This window comes from Hevea brasiliensis, chromosome 5, assembly GCF_030052815.1.
Source record: "Hevea brasiliensis isolate MT/VB/25A 57/8 chromosome 5, ASM3005281v1, whole genome shotgun sequence".
NCBI lineage: Eukaryota > Viridiplantae > Streptophyta > Magnoliopsida > Malpighiales > Euphorbiaceae > Hevea > Hevea brasiliensis.
This window is the reverse complement of record NC_079497.1, coordinates 2977845-2999628: the sequence shown is the minus strand read 5'-3', so window position 1 is coordinate 2999628 and position 21784 is coordinate 2977845. Positions and strand designations below refer to the sequence as shown.

Genomic DNA, 21784 nt, shown 5'->3' with positions numbered 1-21784 from the left:
AATAAAATGGTTAAATTAAGAGATTAATTTATTTATAATACAAAATTTTATGAATTAAATCATTTTAGTTAGAAAATATATAGAATTAAGTATATTTTGGTTATTTTTACTATAATTAACTGTTAATTAGATGGAGGAACTAAATTATAAATTTTTTAAAATCTCAAGGATTATATTTGATTTTGAAAATGTAAGAATTAAATTATAGATTTTATTAAATTTTAGAGACTAAATTGTAAGTTATTGAATTTTATACTTTGAAGAATAAATTATAGCTCTTCATATTCAATAATACAAGGAAAATATTTTAAAATATTTTTGAAAAGGGAAAACTTAGAGAATTGAGGTTCTTTTACACTCAAGTGTATATGCATAACCAATTAATAAATGATATATTAATTAAAATCATGATAAGTCTCATAAATAAATGTATTTATAATTTTCTATTAATTTAGTTCATAAATACCTTAAAACACTGTAATGCATGTAAGAATTTTACATGAAATAATAGGTTATATTAATAACAAGTGATCAATAATGGTTTGGATTTCTATTTAACTTAATCAAATAATTTCCTGTTTAGTCTAAAAATTAAACTTCCTCTCCAACTCCATTTTTTGTCAATAATATATTCTCCTTCAATGGTACAATGTTATCCCTAATTTGTAAGTACTGGGTTGAATCCAAAAAATTTTCATCGAGTAATATAAGGTTTAACATAGTGATATTGGAATTATTTTCAGAGGTACAACGTCTCAAGTTCCCATCGAAATTAAATTAAAAAAGAGAATCCATTGACATGTTATTACAAACTTATCTCACACAGAAAAGAAAATCTCAATGCTGAGAATTACAGCTTATTAAACGCATGTGCTGCATGACAATGAATAATTAAGACTCGTAACCAATAAACACCCATAAAGAAAGACTAGTAACCAATACCAAAGCCTTATTTCTGGGTATCAAACCCTAAATTTTCTGATGATTCTTAGATTAAATTGCTGCCATTGCCATTACAACAACAGCTGCCATGAAAATCTGATACCAAGATGAGATAAATCTGTAGGAATCATTGGGAGCTGGTGCTGGGACTGTTTTGGGAGCTGGTGCTGGGACTTTTGGTTCTTCCACATTAATCATTAGCTTCTGCCCTTTCTCACAGTGAGCAGTAATACCACAAATATACCATTTTTTACCAGGTTTGCTCAGTGTAAATGTATCGTTTCCACTGTTGTAAAGATCTCCAGATGGTTTGCATTCCTTGAATCCACCTTCGTCTACTTTAGACACATTATGTGGTGGCCCGTATTTGAATACTGCAATATTATTAATAGTGTAAAAGTTCTTTCCTTGTGAAAATGATAAGGCATATGACTCAGTGCCCGAAACATCTCAAAGAAACTGTTTCTGTGACTCGAATTCGTTACCTTTAAATCACAAATGGATCACCTTCAAAATAAATAAATAAAGTTGACATACATACCTAATGTGTCGCCAACATGGAATACTTTGTTTTGAGCCCATTCTGTGTAGTTGACAGTAACATTCCATCCTTTGTCATCACCAACTATGTATTCAGTTGCCATGGCGACTGTGGGAAGAATAATTGCAGCAATTGCAAAGGCAACAAACCGATTAGAAGCCATTTGAGATTAATCAAGTTTTAGCTCTTCTATGCCTCCTTAATAAATTACTGTAATTAATCTCCAAGTGTGGTGTGGCTTTGTTGTATAAGGGAAACATATATATAGGGTCTTAATCCTTTATTGTTAACCTTCCATAAAGGAAGTGTGCAGATCGGCGAGTTGGCACAACAGATAACATTGGTTTACCCGAGCCAGCAGGCAGGCACAAGAAAACTATATACTGGCACAAGAAAAGTATATACTTTGTATTTGTTTTTTTTCTTTTAATATTGTTGAGTTTAATTTATTTTTTTAATTTAATTTTCTTTTAAGCAAAATTATTTTATTAATTAACTAGGAAAAACTTAGCATAAGAATGCTCATTCTAAACCCGATAAATAGACATCCTCGATACACCCAAATTAGGAACATAACATGCTATGTGAAAGAGTTTGAAATAAACAAAGCCAAAATGGATACTCTGCAATCTAAACACAAACTAAGTTCCTATCGTGAGAAGGACAAAATTATTTTACTTTATATATTGTAGAATTATATATATATATATATATATATATATATATATATATATATATATATATATATATATATATATATATATATATATATTTGAATATTTCATAATTATTCTCAACCCAATGGATCAAGATTAATTCTGTTCTTTCCGGATTAACCAATTAAGAGATAAAACACTCACCATGGATAATGGATATCTTCTCCATCCATAAAGATCTAAACACTCGATTTTGCTTAAAGGATAAAAATGTTAAACCACTCATACTTGGAATTATATTTTTTACATGTAATTAAAAAGAAATATTTTCAAGTATCTTTTGTCAATTACATTAATAAATGATTAAAAAATAAATTTTATCTCATTAGAAAATAAAAAATTAAGGGTTTATTTTGTTTAGAAATTTAAATTTTTTGATAATTTAAAAAAATTAGTCAAAAAATATCGACGATCAAAGGTAAATTAAGACCATAAGACAAATATGGGTAAAAAAAAAAAAAAAAAAAAATCAGAGAAGACAAATAAATCCATGGACCAAGTCATGGTATGTAGAAAAGGTTGAACGTGTTCTCTATGGCCGGCTGGGCACAACTTTGGTTGGTCTGTCCAAATGGAACGGTTTTGAGCCAACGTTTGATTCAATAGATATCATCTTACCCAATCTATCTGCCTAATTATATGCTCAACTAAAAAAATATAAAATTAATTATATTAGAAAAAACATGTATATAAAATCAATTATGAACTCAATTCTTTAGGTTGATATAGTTCTAATAAATAATCAGAATTATACTAAAATAGTAAACAAAATTTAATTCTTATAATATTAATTTCTTAAAAATTTTTTTTGTTCGGTTTTAGTTCCTTTTAATTTAGTTTGGAATAACCAAGAACCATGATATTTCTAAGCACATTGTATCAAGTGATAGTGCCTTATCAATACACGTAACGACATTTTTTTTATTACCTTTAGGCGTGTCATTTTCGATCTCCTTTTAATTTTTGGGTGACAAAAATTATGTTATTAGCTTTGGAAATCTCATAGCCAAATACCTAATTTGTTGTAGTATATGTATCTATTTATTTACTAAGCTTGTCTTCAACTTGGAAGTGCTTGCCCTTAGCCCAAGCTTGATGATCAAATCCAAGTCTCCATCCTGCTTCATCTCTGACTATGGATTCTTTGTCGTGAGTGAAACGGGTGGGCTAGGATTGGGAGCTTGTGCTTCAAGGTAATACATTTATTAAAAGTTTCATGCCATTCTCGCAATGCTTGCCTACTCCACAAACATACCATTTTCTTCTTAGAGTTGCCAAAGCGACTATGTCATTTCCGGTGCTTGGTTTCTCATCTATCTTTGGTTAATGCAGCTCTGGAATCCAGTTCCATTCACCTTGAACACGTTGTGAACTCCAAAGTAGTATCTAAATGCTACACAATCATCATCATAACTCAATAAATATCGGATGGATTTTTGCAATTTAATTACTCTAATTTAATTAAATGCAAATATTGATTAGACATGAAATAATCAATTATGTTGGAGGTTCTAGGATGGTTATAGTTTAAATTTGAATTTCGGTTTGAGGGCTATTTAGCTTTGGGACTAATTCGGTGTGATTGTTTAATTGGTCAAAATAATTTTTTTAATAATTAATTATTTAGAAAATAAATAAATATTGTGCATTTATTTTGCTTAAAAAGAAAATTTTGAATAAAAATAATTATAGTTATTTTGTAATATAAAAATTTTAAAACTTTTAAATTCTCACAAAAAAACTAAACAGTAAAGTTAAACAAAAAATCAAATAAAAAATTTTAAATTCATCCATTCAAATGCAATAATATGAACCCTATGCAAAACCAATCACTTTGCTCTCATGTGTTAACTTAACTTATAAAAATTAACTGATTTTATAAATATTTAAAATTTTAAATAATTATATATTTAATTAAAATATTTATAAATGACTGATAAGCAGTTGATATATTTAGTAAAAAATAATTTATAAGTATATTTATTATTAGATAAAAAATAACTTATAAGTATATTTATTATTAGAATGATTAAAAAAATAATATTAAATAAAATTTATAATAAAATTTTAAAAATTAAATGAAGATAATATAGTAAAATATTTAGTCAAATTAATTTATAAGTACCAAAATGAAAAATCGAATCCTCTCAACTTATAAGCTAAATTTATAAATTCAAAAATTATTATAAATAAATAAATTAGCTTAATTTTAAATCTTATAAACTAGTTTGATCAGCTTATAAATTAAGATAAATACCTTCTTAAATAGACTCAAACAGACTAAAATTAATACATTAAAAATTGGGTATAAATATAAAATATTAAAATTTTGATTGAAGAATTAATTAGCATGCATCTCTGTGATGTGGAATAATGATCATAACATTGTTGTAATTATATATATATATATATATAAGAACGAATGAAAGATGATAAGATTATTACCTTTGGAAAGAAGAAAACATAAAAGCTTGATTTCCAGCTCCGCCAATTCCAGTGATTTTCAACTCCGCCAATTCCAGTGATTTTCTACACTTGCTTAAAAGTTGTTCCTTCTTCGATCCCTTCCATCTCTTGCAAAGTATACCTAAATTTTGCATCTTTGAATCAGTTTTGAAATGAGATTGTGAAGCTGTTGAAATATAAGCTTCAAATGTTATATTTAAGCATCCTTTCAACAAAGAACTACAAGTATTGCTAAAAACAAAAAGTACTACAAGTACTTAAATGTTGGCTCTGTGTAGTACATAAATAGTACTTACTGCTTCTAGCTTACAACGAAGCTTCTTCATTGACTATTAAAATAAAATATTCCAACGAAGCTTTATTTGATTGGAAGTAAATTGACTAGGAAAGTAAAGTTTAAGGAAAAGTGTAGAAGAGTGTATTGTTTGGTTTACATTATTAAACTGACTTATTAAGAAATAGGTCATTCTATTTCTCTTGTGTAAAGAAAATAATTTACTTAAGTAGAATTTGATAAGTTATACTTTTTTTAGTTAAGTATAATGAATTTATCAATTTATAGTTTAATTTGTTACACTTTGAATTATTTTATGACTATTGTTACCTTTTACAATTTAAAAGTAAAATACTTTTTGAAAAATTAATTTATATAATAAACATATTTATATTGTACTTTTTAAGAAGTTAACTTCCCTGAAAGTATAAATAGGATCAAGCACTTATCACCTTCCCAAAAATTTAAGTTATTAGCAGAAGTGAAACTTTAACCGCTTATAATGTAACAGCCCAACCGCCGTGAAGCGAACAGATATGGGCAGAATGTTGATTCACCGAGCTCTCTCTACTTAGTGTCAAAGTATACTTCTTGAAAAATTAAATATTTTGAATCAAACAAGGTCATAATAGATTTCTTTATATTAAATTATTTGAAAAAAAAATTCACACAATCACATTTGATTTTTATTTCTTCTAAATTTTTTTAAATTAAAAAGGAATTAAATTTTTTTATTTCAAATATGATAATTTACGTAAAAAGAAATCAATTGAATTTAATTTCTCATAAAATTTTAGTTTCTAAATTAGGGGAATGGAAAAACTTATCTACACTTAATTTATCATAAATTCAAAACACAAATATGTAAATTATACTGATTTTATATATAAATTTTATCTATTTTGCATGTAGGTTTCACCATATATATTGCGTTTTAAATCTACAATAAATCGAATGTAAACAAAATTTTCTCACAACGTAAATCTACTTAAGATTCGATTCAGGCTCAAAACCAGTCAATGATTTCCGGATCTAAATTGAATAGCAGTCATTTTCCTCCTCCTTAAATTAGACCAGATCAGAACTGGTTATAAAATTAAAAAAAATAATAATTATTAAATTAGTTCAAACTGCCCCAGGCAGTCTGATTTAATAAAACAACTGTTTAATTGGTTAGGCAATCAATCATTCCAAATTCTTTAGGACACATCTGATAAAAAGCTAGCTAGAATGAATGATACAAAAGCATCATTCATGCAAACCCCTTGAAAAAGAACATATTAATCAAACACAAGACAATAACCTTAGACAAGTACTAAGATCTGATTGTTAAACATGTCCGCTGCTAAGAAAATCTAATTAACAAATAGTCCCCTCAGACATTTTTTGGAGTATAGGGTGCTTTAGCAGCTGGTGGTAGCACAGTTACAAAGACTTTCATCCCTTTCTCGCAGTGCTCCCTGCACCGCAAGTGTACCATTTTCTTCCCGGAGTTGCCAAAACTATTTTATCATTTCCGGTTATTGGTGCTTCAGTTGCCGGTGGCCTAATGCAGTTTTAGAACCCAGTTCCATTCCTCTTAAACACATTGTGAGCTTCTGGGTAATACTGAAAAACTGCAAATTATAATGACTTATTAACACGTAATTAAACCAAATAAGAAACTCTTAATAATCATAGTCAAATGGCTAAGTTGCTTCAGTATATAAAATGTATTTACTCACCAAGCTTGTCTCCAACTCTGAAGTGCTTGCCCTTAGCCCAAGCTTGACAATCAAATCCTAGTCTCCATCCTGCTTCATCTCCAACTATGAATTCTTTGTCGTAAGTGAGTGGAGCGGGTGGACTAGGCTTGGGAGCTCGTGCTTTAAATATTAATATATTTATAGAAAGTTTCATGCCATTCTCTTGCCTACTCCACAAACGTACCATTTTCTTCCCGGAGTTGCCAAAACGATTGTGTCATTTCCAGTACTTAGTGCCTCACCTACCTTAGGCTTAATGTAGTTCTGGTACCCTAGTGCCTCGCCTAGCTTTGGCTTAATGTAGTTCTGGTACCCAGATCCGTTCACCTTAAACACGTTGTGAGCTCCCACATAATATCTAAATACTGCACAAATATCAGATGGATTATTCTAATTAATTCAATGCAAATATCAATTAGACATGTATGAAATGATTAATTATGTATCAATTACCACTTATCTCCAACATGAAACTTCTTGCCCTGAGACCAAGCTTGGTAATCAAGTCCTAGTCTCCATCCTGCTTCATCTCCAACAATGAATTCCTTCCCTCAAGCTCTGCTTGTTGGAACAATGGCAGCGATCAGCATAAGAATGAAGAAAACAAGATGAGAAGCTATTAGAAATAGCTCTAACTATGTTCTTGTTATTGTATAACAAGAAAAACAAACCCTGGATGTGATTCGCCAGGAGGGACATTTACCGGTATTTATAGAGTTGAAAGAGGTCTTAAGTGCGAGCATTAGAGGAAGAAAAAAACATGTAAAAAGGCTAGCTAAGCGGCATAGCAGAATAGAGAAGGGGAGACTGAGTAACACTGGCTAAAAATGAACATAATTATATGGCCATTTTAACTGAATAATACAGAGAAAATAGACACTAGACACATCCATTTTGCTCCTTTTCTGCCGGGGATAACAAAAGCTGGGGGTCCCTCAGGCAAGCCCACTTTGCATATAGAAAGCTGATTTGTGGGTCAAAGGTCGTTTGTCACATATACATGGATTCCTCCGGCTCCATCATTTGGTGATAGTTGTACAAACTAAACCTGACTCTGTCAACAATCCTTTTCTATAGAATTAATATTTTAAATACTTTGATGCTAATGAAGTTTGTAAAACTCAGTTCAGTGTTCCTACTAGATTGAGAGTTTGAATCTCACTAACTGTCCTTATTATATGCATCTAATACTTTAACGATACAAGGAGTATCAATGGATCTGTTGCTAATCCATATTTTTAGCCACGGATCTATCAATCCGTTATTAACAATGTTTTTTTAGGTATTGATAATAAAAGGCTGAAAAATCAAATGATTTATTAATGAGTTCGACTTTGATAGATAGCCCATCAATGGGTTGGGCTGAAGTATGGACATGGACTGAACGAAAAGGAAAACAAAAGAGAGCAAATAGATTATTCTAGATTGTTTCCCATTCCAGCTCAACATTACATGCATTTTGTCCCAACAGATTTGTTGTAAAAATTAGTTTTAGATCCTATAAACTGGGCAGGGTAGAATAGAGAAATTTATTAATTCTAGATTATTCTTGTACATTGTATATAAACCCTTTCAGCTCACTCAACAAGAAAATAATCCATAGTCAAGTTTTTTTTTCATAGTATCAGAGCACAACCTGTGCTACTGATATACTGTTCTTCTCTAAAATCCAATACAATTCAGCAAGTTTTTCCATGGCTGAAACACCAACTGCAGAAAATACTACTGGTAGTGGTATTGCTGTCAGAAATACCACTGGAATGCAGATCGATAATGGTGGAAATGATATCTTCCATTTGCACAACTCTGATCATCCGGGCATGATGCTTGTAAGTTCACCTCTCACAGGAAGAAATTACTTGTCATGGAGTAGATCCATGGTACTGGCTCTGAGAGCCAAAGATAAGCTGGGTTTTGTAGATGGGAGCTATGAAGTTCCTGCTACAGATGCTACAACTCTGGATAAATGGAAGAAAGTAGATAGCATGGTCACCTCATGGATACTCAACTCACTCTCAAAAGAATTGGTGGATGCCTTCATCTATGCAACCTCTTCTAAGAACCTGTGGGAAGAGATTAAAGAGAGATTTGGAGAAAGTAATGGACCTCTCCTATACCAGCTTAAAAGAGAGATAAGTACTCTAACTCAAGATAATGCATCTGTTTTAGTATATTTCACTAAACTTAAAAAATTATGGGATGAATTGGCTTGTCTTAAGCCTTTGCCAGTATGTGAATGTGGTGCAGCCAAACAAATGGAAGAAATAAATAGTGAAGATAAACTTATGCAATTTTTAATGGGATTAAATGAGACTTACGACCATGTCAGAAACCAGATCCTTCTAATGGATCCATTGCCAAGTGTAAACAAGGCCTATTCTATGATACTTAGAGTAGAAAAGCAGAGGGAAATTCATGTTGATGCTGAGAATTTTAATACAGCAATGGCAGTCAAGGGGCAATTTCAGAAAGATAAATTTCAAGGCAAGAAAAAAGAGTTTGGGAAGAAAGAAACCAGAACATGTGATCATTGCAATGCCAGTGGTCATACTAGAGACACATGCTTCAAGCTACATGGGTATCCAGAATGGTTTACTGAATTAAAACAGAAAAAGGGCAAGGCTAAGCAAAACACAGTAGCTAATGTGTATGAGGAGATACCTGAATGCAAAGGCAAGACAGATCACAAGAATGAAGCAACATGAGTTGATTGGGCAAGCATAGTCCAGCTTGAAATTGCCAAATACATGAAGAATCAGAATCCTGTAACAAATGAGGCAAGCTGTGTTAATTTCACAGGCTTTGCAGGTAAGAATCCAACTTACTACTCTACTAGCAGATATGGTAAGAATAGTGGAATATGGATAGTAGATTCAGGAGCATCAACTCATATGTGTCATGATTTTTCCCTTTTCCAAAAACCTGTGAAATTAAACAATCACTGTTTTGTTACCTTGCCTAATGGAAACACCAAACCAGTCAAATACAGTGGAAACATCATGATAAACCCATACCTGTATCTCCACAATACACTATACACACCAAGTTTCAAATATAATTTACTGTCAGTAAGTGAACTTACTAAAACCTCACATATTTCAATCCAATTTTTCTCTGACCATTGCCTCCTGCAGGACCCAGTGATTGAGGCAGTACTAGCAAGAGGAGAATTGCAAGGAGGGCTATATGTAATAACAGCAAACAAAAGTAATCATGAGATCTTTAAGGGTAACTGTAATTCTGCTCCTAAATTCAGTCATGTTCAGCCAAAAATTCAAGCAAATGAAGTCATACAATCTTCTATTTCTCCCAATTCTTATGAATCATGGCATTACAGACTTGGACACATTTCAGATACCAAGTTATCTCATATCACAGTCATCACACCAGAAATTAAAAACCATAAAATGTGTGAGGTATGCCCACTTGCTAAACAACAAAGACTTAGTTTTCAAAAAAGCAAAGTTGCTACAAAAGAACTTTTTAATTTAATTCACATTGATTTATGGGGACCTTACCAAGAATACTCAATTTCAAATTCAAAATATGTTCTCACTATTGTTGATGATTTTTCAAGAGTCACATGGACCTATTTACTGCCTGACAAAACCAGGGTTTACAATACCTTATTGGAATTTTTAAATATGGTTCAAAATCAATTTCAAAAACAAGTCAAGGCAGTAAGGTCAGATAATGGCACTGAATTTATCAATCAGCAACTTACAACAGTTTTCAAAGCAAAAGGGATTTTACATCAAAGAACTTGCCCATACACTCCACAACAAAATGGAGTTGTGGAGAGGAAACACAAGCATTTACTACAAGTGGTAAGGGCTTTAATGTTTGCATCCAAAGTACCAAAATATTTTTGGGGGGAAAGCATTTTAACTGCCACATACCTCATAAATAGAATGCCTAGCAAAGTTTTAAGTTGGAAAACCCCTTATGAGATTTTGTTTGACAAAAAACCTGATTACAATTACCTCAAAATTTTTGGTTGCCTATGTTATGCCACTAACATTAGGCCACAAAAACACAAGTTTGAAGAAAGAGCTTTCAAATGCATCTTCATAGGTTATGCTTCAGGTTTTAAGGCATACAAACTATATGATTTGCAAAATAAAAGAATCATAATCTCCAGAGATGTGATTTTTTATGAAAACTATTTTCCATGTGCAAGTGAGCATGCCAAACACAAAAGTGTCATTCCTTTAGCCATACCTGACACAGATCCAGTTCACTCACATTTTAAACCCACCTTGTTAAATGAATCCAATGATAATTCAGAAACCATTGACATATCACCTACTGCAGAACTAGATTCACCTCTTTCATCCTCCTCAAACCACATTCAACCATCACACAATCCTGCACTAGTCAGAAGAAGCACAAGGATGACAACAAAACCTTTGTGGTTAAATGATTTTGTAACTCAAGTCAGTGCCAACAGTTCTAATGCAATTACACTTGCTTGTACTACCACAGAATCTGCAGGTAGATTCTCACCTTTCATATCACATTTTCCCTCTATACCTCAATATAATCATGATTACATACAATTTATGGCAAATGTATCTACTATTCATGAACCACAAAATTACCATCAAGCTAGTGAGGACAGTAATTGGTCTCTTGCTATGAAAACTGAACTGGAGGCTTTAGAGAAGAACAACACATGGGTTCTCACTACCCTTCCCAAGGGCAAAAAGGCTATAGCTTCAAAATGGGTGTACAGAATTAAATACAAACCAGATGGTACTGTGGACAAGTACAAGGCAAGGTTAGTTGCCAAGGGGTACAATCAATTGGTTGGAATTGACTATCATGACAATTTCTCACCTGTAGCTAAATTAGTTACTGTGAGATTGTTTTTAGCTATAGCTACTACATTCAATTGGCCCATTCATCAATTAGATATCAACAATGCATATTTACATGGTTATTTGGATGAAGATGTATATATGCAGCCACCAGAAGGTTATACAAAAGCAGCTCAGGGACAAGTATGCAAATTAGTAAGAAGCCTTTATGGTCTAAAGCAGGCAGGAAGACAATGGAACAAAGAATTAACAGGGAAGCTACAAGCATTTGGATTCCATCAGTCAGCATTTGACCATTGCTTGTTTACTAAAGGATCTGGTCTCAATTTTATTTCGCTAATTGTTTATGTAGATGATTTACTAATTGCAGGTGCAGACACGAATCAGATTATAAAAGTTAAGAAACTCCTAGATGACCAATTCACAATCAAAGACCTAGGCTATGCCAAGTACTTTTTAGGTCTTGAAATAGCCAGGTCAGAAAAGGGCATGTTCCTGAGCCAGCGCAAATACATCTTGGATATAATCCAAGACATGGGATTACAAAATGCCAAAACAAGCCCCTATCCTATGCCAAAAGGATTGAAGCTAGATAATGAAAATGGAGAATTGATGACAGACCCCGACAAATACAGAAGGCTTATAGGAAAATTGTTATACCTGGGACTTACAAGGCTGGATCTTTCATATGCTACTCAGAAGCTGAGCCAGTTTATGCAAGCTCCTCGCAAACCACACTGGGACGCAGCCATCCATATCATCAAATACTTGAAAGGATGCCCCTCCAAAAGCTTATTCTTCCCTCAAGAAAATGATCTGAAGCTTCGAGCCTTCTGTGATGCAGATTGGGCGTCTTGTCCTATGAGCAGAAAATCTATTACAGGATTTTGTATTTTCTTAGGACCTCGTTAATCTCCTGGAAAGCCAAAAAGCAGATCACAATAAGCAGATCCTCAGCTGAAGCTGAGTATAGAAGCATGGCAACTACTGTTTGTGAACTAAAATGGCTCAGTTACCTCATTGAAGATTTCAGATTGAAACTCCATCTCCCCATTGCACTCCACTGCGATAACAGAGCAGCGGAACATATCGCGGCTAATCCAGTCTTCCATGAGAGGACCAAGCACCTAGAGATCGATTGCCATGTGGTCCGCGATCAGTTGAACAAGGGCTTCATCACCACCGTGCATGTACCGTCGAGACACCAGCTCGCCGATCTCTTCACGAAACCCTTAACTTCTGCCTTATTCAATGGACATCTCTTCAAGATGGGACTCCACGATACGCACGAGTCTCCACCTTGAGGAGGGGCCTGATAGATAGTCCATCAATGGGTTGGGCTGAAGTATGGACATGGGCTGAAGGAAAAGGAAAACAAAAGAGAGCAAATAGATTATTCTAGATTGTTTCCCATTCCAGCTCAACATTACATGCATTTTGTCCCAACAGATTTGTTGTAAAAATTAGTTTTAGATCCTATAAACTAGGCAGGGTAGAATAGAGAAATTTATTAATTCTAGATTATTCTTGTACATTGTATATAAACCCTTTTAGCTCACTCAACAAGAAAATAATCCATAGTCAAGTTTTTTTTTCAGACTTGATTATTACATTCCATTCTATTAATACAGTTTTTTGTTTCTTAAAAAAAAAAAAAAACTGGTAAACTTAATCAATGGAACAAACATACTTCTTTTTGTTCAAATTTATTCGCATGCAAATGCCCATTTTCGTTTTATCTTCAAATGAAACAAGCTGGATATACTGAAGATATATCAATTACACATAACCCATCGAGAAAAAGATAAGTACCATGTAGAAAATTACAGGATACAACAGATGAAACAGGTAAACATATGTAAATTGGTCATGGCCTCTTGTAGAATTCAAAAATGGAGTAGCTATAAACACTGCATATAAGTTTGATAGCTGAAAATCCAGCTCCTCTAGCCAAAGTCTCAAACTCTTTCTCTGTCCTCTCCTTTCCTCCTTCGTTGGCAACCAACATGTTCATGTCAAATTTAAACACATTTCTGGATATAACATCTGTTTGTACAAATTCTGGAACTACAGATTCCACCACAATCACTTTTCCAAATTCTGGCAACGCATCATAACAGTTCTTCAATATTTTCATGCATTGATCATCATCCCAATCGTGAAGAATCCACTAAGATTAATAAAGAAAAAAAAAATTAATTAAATTTGATAATTAATTACATTTTCCATATATATTCATTAATCTTTATTAGATAATTAAGAACACAATAGATTCACCTTCATGAAAATTACTTCTCCTTTGGGAATATTGACAAACATATCTCCTCTAACATGCTCTACTCCTAATCAATTAGACAATAGTTAAAACTAATATTTCAAATTAAATTACTAATTTATACAAGAAAAAAAATAAGATAAAATCATTACAGAAATTATGATAGGTACCTGGACAAGGAGGTGCATCTTTAACAACATGAGGCAAATCAAAGTTAATACCCTTAATTTGAGGATACTTGGAGACTAATAATCTAAGATTGGCCCCAAAGCCACCACCCACATCAACAACCTGATGGAGGTCCTCAAATCCTTTGTATTTGTCAAGAATTTTCCTCATTACCTTCATGGTATGGTTGTACATGGATTCATTGAAACTAGTTTCATTCCTTCTCGCGAACTCGAATATATTCATTCCATTTGCCTTTTCAAATGGGGAAACTCCTTCCAACACTGCCTCCTTTAGATGGTACCTATATATTCAGCCAAGAATTCTTTTGGTCATGACTAAGAGTAATCTTATTTGGACATTAAAATTTAATAAGAATTCAATTTAATTAATTTTTTTCGTTAATTTTTTTTTAGAATGAAAGAATTGCTTTTTAACTTAGAAAATTTATTTCCAAATAAATACAAATTAAATATCATTGTGAGAGAATTCAAAAGTCATTTATATATAAAATATACGTTTAATTTTAAATTATTTAATTAAAATGAATTCAATTCGTGGATGATTTTCATATCTTATTTTTTTCATTAATAATTTCAAAAAAATCTTGAAAATAAGGTATATTTAAAGAAACAAAGGTTACCAGAATACTCTTCTCTTCTGCACAAATATTAAACTTTTCCTTGTTCAGAGGGAGTGAGACTTAATTTTTTTTTTCCAGGGAGCATGTGCTTTAGGAGCACCCAATAATCCCTCTCCAAACTCTACATATATAGTTAATATATATATATATATATATATATATATATATATATTAAGCCAAACTCTAGCTTGCATAGTGATTAATAGACAGGAGAGTAATAAGAAAAACTAGAAATAATTAGGAGTAGAAGGGAAGAAAACAAACCAACAATCAACAGAAGGTTTGGACAGTATGGAGAGGAAGAAAGGAGCAAAAGAAACTCCATCTTGGTCCCTTGTGAAGTACTTGCAAACAGAACCCAGACCATATAATTTCTGAGCATGTCCTCGCTTATCAGTCACAGTAGAACAATTGAGGATCGAGTAACTAGCGAGAAGGCGTAGCATTCGATCGATGATGATTGGGGCATCTGGGTTCTTTGTGGGAAGACGAGAGGCCAGCTCTGAAGCGGAGAACAGAGCCCCTTCACCCTCTTCTGCCATCATCTCTAACAAGTCAAGCTCCATAACTGTCCTCAGCACCATAGGAACGATTGAAATTGTAGCAAGTTGCAAGGCAAATAAACCATCTTCTTCTCCGTCCATCAAAGGTTTCGCTAGCTTCCCAAGATTCATGTGTGTCTCTTAACTGTTGCTGTAGAATGAGCACATGTTTAGCTTAATGAACTTTCCATCTACATATATTCACCCATAATTTTGTCATTAGATTGATAATCCTTAAAAAATAAAGAAGTTTAAACTTGACTGCAATCTAAGTATTTTTAATTAAATTAATCACCGTCGTCATGACTAACCTTCTCCGAAACCTCCAATTCTTTATAATTGATCCGGGGTAGGTAACTTTTTCAACGGGAGAAGTGTCTTGAAATTAATAATATTTTACACAAATTATCATAAATACGTAAAAGTATAAATGAATTATGAATAGGTGAAATTAAGATTTGGACAGGAAATGTAATTAACAGGATGAACATTACGTAAGGCTGTGCGTCATTTGAAGAGTTAAAAAGTTGAAAGTCTACTTTGACCAGCAATATCTTGGAGACTGCTTCTAATTTGGTCATTCCGAAATTGTATAAAATTTTAGACTCAAATCTAAATTTAAATTAAATAAAAAAAAATTAAAAGGCTACCCAATAAATAATATTATTACTGCTAGTATGGGGAAATTTGATTGATTTTCCAATCGGAAATACTTGCTCGAAATATATAAAATAAAAATACAGTATATAAAAGTAGTCGAATTATAATATTAAAAAGGTTAATCATTTTGATAAATTATAATATTAAAATAATTAATTATTTTGGCATATAAAATAATTTAATCACTTATATAAATTTATATTAAAAATAAATTAAATTATAATTTAATCTTGAGTCTTATCATTGATCTATTTTAAAATGATTCACTTTCATAATAAGAAAAAGAAATAACTATCTCTCATTATATAAATTATAAATTATTATTAAATTTATTGAGTTGCATTAAAAATGATATTATTATTTTTTTAATTTAAATTATAAAAAATATATATATATAATAAAATATAATAAAAATTATAAAATAAAATTAATATTATATTTCTGATGTTATTGATTTGATCTTATACGAATATAAAGATAATTCTGATTTAGAAGCAGCAGAAACCACATTATGAGCAATGACCGAGCAGTAAAAATTTGACTTTACATGTACAAAAATATCTTTTATAACTTCTCATAATTTATATAAATTTTCTTTTTCCATCCTGTCTGCACTCCATTCAACATATAGCTCGACCTTGCATTAGAAATAGAAGCTATTCTCCAGGCCGCTTAGCAGAATTCGATTTAAATTAAAAAATTAAATTAAATTAAATTAATTTAATTTAATTAATTTAATTTAATTTTATATTATAAAAATTTTAATTATTTCAGTTCGATTTGATTTTTAAGAGAAAAAAATTAAATAAATCGAATTGAATTGAATAGTAATTTATATAGTCAAATCGAATTAAATCGAATCGAATCAATTTTTGAATTGATTTATTTTTATAAAAAATTTATGAATTATATTTAATTTTATATATATATTAATTGTTTAATTTCATTGATTAATGGTTATTAGGTTCAAACCAAAGTTAAAATTAGACCAAATAACTTGAAAATCAAATCTAAATTAAAAAATAATCAAAAATCAAACCGATCGGTTTAAACCGAATCGAAATAGAGCGATTCGATTCGATTCAATTTTTCACCAATTTCAGTTCGGTTTGATTTCTAAAATTTACGGTTCAATTTTTATAATTTAATTCGATTCGATTCGATTTGATTCGGTTTGAACCGAATGCTCACCCCTACTATTCACATACTTTTTAATTAATTAAATAAAGCATTAAGTAATGATTATTTTATAAATATTAGTGATATATTTTATAAATGTTTATTAATATTTAATTAATAAAAATTTTTAAAATTAAATACATTTCATTATATAAATTAAATATAATTATAAGAAATTAGCATGAATAAAATAAATAGTTACTTGTTAATAATATTTAAATAGCATATCTATAATTATTGTCCTTTTTAATTATTTTACTTGTAACGGCATCTTCAATAGCAATTTTAATTAAACACATTACAAACAATTTTTTTAGATTACCGGTATCTATTTATTTTATTATCAAACAGATAAACTGCTTTTTTCTAAGATAATAGTTTTATAAATAGCGATTTTAAAACAGTAACAATAAAATATAACAACAATGTCAAACAAACCTAAATTGTATTGCATGCATTCTATAAATAAAGTGCATAAATGCCAAATGAATGAATGAAGGTAAGTCTATTGGAACCTCAGCTCCCAGGATTGCATGCAATCCTCCAAAAGTTGAATCTTAGTGTTATCCATCGCCTTATCCTCTGCAATCGTCTAGTTCCCAAACTCGAACTGCTTTGGTACTAAATTGTTAGGTTATTCGCTCATGAACCCAACTCAGTTGCCATTCCTTACTAACACACTGCAAAAAAAAGTGAGTATAGGGGACACATAAAATTGTCCCCAAAACTATGAATAATCGTCCCCAAAAGTATAGGAGACAACATTAATGATTCCCGCCTGTTGTCCTCTTTACCTCCGTACCTTACTCTATAGGGGACAACAAATCATAATTTCATCCCTGAAAAAAGAAACGATAGTCGTCCCCAATATAGGGACAATAGTCATCCCAAATATGGGGACGACAATCATAGTCGTCCCCTAACACAGGGATGATTGTCATCCCCCTATATTGGAATGAATGTCGTCCCCATTGTCCAAACTCAAGGGGGACTATAATCGTCGACGACGCTCGTCCCTAGTTTTGGATCAAATTCAAGGGGGACCATAATCGTCCACCTATCAAAAGGGGACGACATTCGTCCCTATTTAAAGGGGATAATACTTGTCCCCAATTATGGAGACTATAGTCGTCCCTTACTATTAAAGGGACAACAGTCATCCCCTGATAAAAATTGAATAGAAATAATTTTCGTCTTCATATTCTCATATTTTGTCCCCCCATAAAGTTGCTTTTAATATTGGGATATTATATTTATAATTCTTAAAAATATTGATACTCATAAATTTCATATTTAATTCAAAACAACTATATGATAAATGTCGACACTATATTTCAGTTGACCTCTGAAGTCAAGAGACTTGAAAATTGACTTTATAAGCCGCTCTTAACCGATGTCCTTCGATCACAAATGACTTTTCCGAACTCATCGATTGCTCGACCGATCCCACACTTAGTTAATTATTTTCCGATCGCTTATCAGATGGGTTCGAATCAATGACGGGTCTCCGAACCATCCAGTCTTACCTCCGATCTCTCTTTACAAATATTGTGAAACTTCATTTAGCTAATGTTAGGATCGGGCTTCTCACTTGAATGTCCCAGATATTCCTTAAAATAAAGTTAAGGTTTCTGTCCGGTCTAATGACAATCCCGATCTTAAGAATTCAAATCAAGTCTTTCCAATTCTAATGTTCTAATGTTTTACCCTATGTTTGGTCATGATCGAGTCTGATCCCATGCTTATGTGTAATGTTTTTCTGATCTCTTATACTTAGGTTAATGGTTACTTTCAAGTTTAATGTTCCAATACATTCAAACAATTAAGCACTCATACAATTTGAACGCTTGCCGATCTCATCAAGAAATTGAACAAAAAAAGGACTTCAATTCATTTCAAAGTAAAAAATTTACAAGTCATTCGGCTGGAGGGTCTTCCCCAGCCTGCTCTCCAAGTACATCATCGTTTCTCTCATTCATCCTCTCTCTCTCTGGCTCCTCATCGCTCTCATCTTCGGCCTCTGGGGCGAGTTCATTCATCCAGGAGAAGTCTTCTTCCGGATATCGCTTCCTCAGCTCGGCCAGAAGGTCGTTATGGGCGTTCACATAAGCCCCGGCCTCCTTTGTGGTGCTCTCCTCTGCCTTAGCTTGGAGCTCCTCTTCCTTGGCTCGGAGCTCTTCCTCCTTCACCTGAAGGTCTTCAGCATAATGAGAGAGATCGGCAGACTAACCAGCTCGGGAGTCTTCCAGTTCTCGCTCCACCTCTACTATCCTTTCCTCATAATGCTTCATCCAATCTTCCATTCCAGCGATGTAGTCATTAGCAGAGGAGAGCTGAGCTTGTGCAGCTGAGGTGTCCTAAACCGTCTTAAGGATCTCATTCCTTAAGGCATGAGCTTTCTCTCTGATTATGTGCTGATTCGCGATGGCCTCCAAGCCCAAGCTAATTGTCTAAGCTAAGATATCATCAATGCTCTCCTCTGCCAACCTATTTCAATCTTCTTGGAAGCAGATGGAAGCTCTCATGACTTTGGCCAGGCCGGGATTCCCTCTTGTAGAGCGGTTCCTCTCTAGTTATTGGATCAGGAGTTGAGCGCCCCAGGAAAGTGTCCTAACCGTAGGACCCGAGGCCTACCGTTTCACATTGGAAGAGATCCGAAGAGGCGGGGGAGGCGAAAGCTAGATTTGCTGAGGAGCAGGAGCGACGACCTCTACCTCAGGGATCGGTTGCTCCTGAGATCGGGGAGGAGAGCTCGGCACCTCTGCTAAATCATGACGAGGGGTCTGAGCATCAGCAATAGTGGCCCCCTTCATTGCCCACACTTTTCGGGAGACCTCCCTCTTTCGCTTACGGCTCTCCTTGGAAGCATCGCCGCCCGCCATACCTGCACAGAGAGGAAGTCAGTGAGTTCGCTAAGATTTAGAGGCCAGAGATATGGATAGTACCAGGGCTGAGGTCAGAGAGCTAAAGCTCATCGTCTTCGTCAGTGATCAGCCGCATCATCCAATACTTTAGTTCGGCCATAACCGCGTCTAAGCATGAGAATTTCTGGGTGGACACCTGAGACTTTAACTCTTTCACCATGGCATCTTCATCCTTATTTAAGGTGATCTTCTTCGGGATCGGAGCAACCAAGTGTTGCCAACTCCATTGGATACCCTCAAAGTCATTCAGAATCTTACTCCTCAATATGAAAAAGCGGTCCTTCCAATTTTTCAATGAAGAAGGGAGATCAGTAAAGAGGGAGTAGTTCGGCTTAGCCTGAAAGAATCAGAACTCATCATCCTTCCTTCGGGCAAGCCTATGTAGCTCGGCAAAGACTTTAGCCGTGGGTTCTAGTCCCTTAACTCGGCAGAGGCCCAGGAAAGCTATTAAAGTCTGCCAGGAGTTCAGGTGCACTTAGGCTACCGAGACGTGGTGGAACTTCAGGATGGCCTTATAAAACTCATCCAAAGGAAAATGGAGTCCGGCCTTCAGTTGTTCTTCATATACTATGAGGAGATCGATTTCATCAAAGAAGTGATCAGCCCAATGGTCGCTATGGCACTTGATCAGTTCGAAGGAGTCGATCCGCAGGTTGTACTCCTAACTTATGGACTGGAGGTCGGTTTCCCTCAGAACGGACCACAGCTCATCAACTGGTAGGTTTTCCCTCCTCGAAGAGGTTCCTCGCTTCGGTTTGGTAGCCGGACCAGTAATCGGAACAATGGCCGTGCTGGTTTGACCGCCTGATCTATTCACATTGCCCTCTTCAGAAGTCTGCAAAACATGGATAAAAGGCAGGCTTGCAGCTCTCTGACCCTCGGCGTCGCTCGTTTTCAGGAAAAACAAAAGAAGTTAACCAAGAAAAGAATCAAAATCCTTATCGGAATGTGATCAGTGCTGAAAAAACTTGAGAAAACTAGAGAAAATGCTGAGATTGCTAAGAGAGGCTCTGAAAATGACATAAGGAAATGACTGACGCTCCTCACCCCTATTTATACCCGTCTGAGCATTAAATGCTCGCTAAGTCCCAAGCGACGCATCGGTTAGCGGAACTGGTTGCTTCCATGACACGTCGCAAGAAGGTTCCAGAAACATAATAAAATTGAATAAATGAGATCGGTTAGCAAAGGTCTTCGGATCGAACAAACTTCTGAAATCATGATCAGTTAGTGGCGATTCGTTCAGACATTAGATCGAACATGCATATCAGAGATCGGAAAAATAACTAATGCAATAATAAAATAAAAACCTTCAAATAAAATTTTATTTCATTTTTAAAAGATCGGATTACATCATTTGGGTGATCTCAAGAGATTGGATTACATCATTGGGGCAGTCTTTAAAGATCAGATTACATCATTTGGGCAATCTCTAAAGATCAGCACTACATCTTACCTAGTGATGGCCTATGTCAAAGCCTAGTCTTGTGGCTGAATCAAAAGATATGTTTAATCAGAAAGCCAACCACAAGTATTGGATAGATGTGCAGCTCAGATAGGGTGACTATGACCCTCATAATAGTGAGCTGAGTCGTCATTGAAGTCATCGACTAGAACCGAGCTGCAGTCGGGATGCCCAATGTGGTGAGGAGCCAAATGAACTTTAAGAGGCGGTCATCAACATTAAGATTGAAATTAGCAGTCCTCTTGGCCGAGATCGGTCCACCCATTACATCGGTAGACCGATTCGAGATCGGCACGTTGGTCACTTTCGATCTTGATCGGTAAATTAGTTCGGTTCCATCACTATCATCAGATAACGTTCTTATGGTTCTTCGATCGCCGGGGTCATAAACTTTCAAGCGAGAGGTAAAGAAAACAGTCGAGAA

At 33.7% G+C, this 21784-nt stretch overlaps 2 protein-coding genes and 2 long non-coding RNA genes across 4 annotated transcripts; all 4 read right to left on the bottom strand.

Annotated features, from left to right (window-relative positions):
- Positions 1-772: 772 nt before the first annotated feature.
- LOC110668951 (blue copper protein-like) lies at positions 773-2184 on the bottom strand. The gene is made up of 2 exons (XM_058146607.1): positions 1484-2184; positions 773-1316 (listed from the first exon to the last, which is right to left on the bottom strand). Exons 1-2 carry the CDS (start codon positions 1644-1646, stop codon positions 994-996), a joined length of 486 nt encoding a protein of 161 aa, XP_058002590.1. The 5' UTR covers positions 1647-2184; the 3' UTR covers positions 773-993.
- A 908-nt stretch (positions 2185-3092) lies between these two features.
- LOC131179856 (uncharacterized) lies at positions 3093-4710 on the bottom strand. The gene is made up of 2 exons (XR_009148739.1): positions 4645-4710; positions 3093-3592 (listed from the first exon to the last, which is right to left on the bottom strand). It is a non-coding gene; the product is annotated as an uncharacterized LOC131179856 (long non-coding RNA).
- A 1382-nt stretch (positions 4711-6092) lies between these two features.
- On the bottom strand, positions 6093-8007 carry LOC131179857 (uncharacterized). The gene is made up of 3 exons (XR_009148740.1): positions 7138-8007; positions 6664-7049; positions 6093-6555 (listed from the first exon to the last, which is right to left on the bottom strand). It is a non-coding gene; the product is annotated as an uncharacterized LOC131179857 (long non-coding RNA).
- A 5259-nt stretch (positions 8008-13266) lies between these two features.
- Positions 13267-15461, bottom strand: LOC110668919 (caffeic acid 3-O-methyltransferase). Its single transcript, XM_021830319.2, has 5 exons — positions 15444-15461; positions 14855-15323; positions 13950-14251; positions 13782-13846; positions 13267-13674 (listed from the first exon to the last, which is right to left on the bottom strand). The coding sequence occupies exons 2-5, from the start codon at positions 15262-15264 to the stop codon at positions 13372-13374; spliced, it is 1080 nt and encodes a 359-aa protein (XP_021686011.2). The 5' UTR covers positions 15265-15323; positions 15444-15461; the 3' UTR covers positions 13267-13371.
- Positions 15462-21784: the final 6323 nt, after the last annotated feature.

Coding starts and splice junctions, on each gene's coding strand:
- LOC110668951 (XM_058146607.1), bottom strand. CDS start 1,646: ATGGCTTCTAATCGGTTTGTTGCCTTTGCAATTGCTGCAATTATTCTT. Junction 1,317..1,483: donor CCATGTTGGCGACACATTAG/GTATGTATGTCA, acceptor ATAATATTGCAG/TATTCAAATACGGGCCACCA.
- LOC110668919 (XM_021830319.2), bottom strand. CDS start 15,264: ATGAATCTTGGGAAGCTAGCGAAACCTTTGATGGACGGAGAAGAAGAT. Junction 14,252..14,854: donor AAACCTTCTGTTGATTGTTG/GTTTGTTTTCTT, acceptor CTGAATATATAG/GTACCATCTAAAGGAGGCAG. Junction 13,675..13,781: donor GAGAAGTAATTTTCATGAAG/GTGAATCTATTG, acceptor TATTAATCTTAG/TGGATTCTTCACGATTGGGA.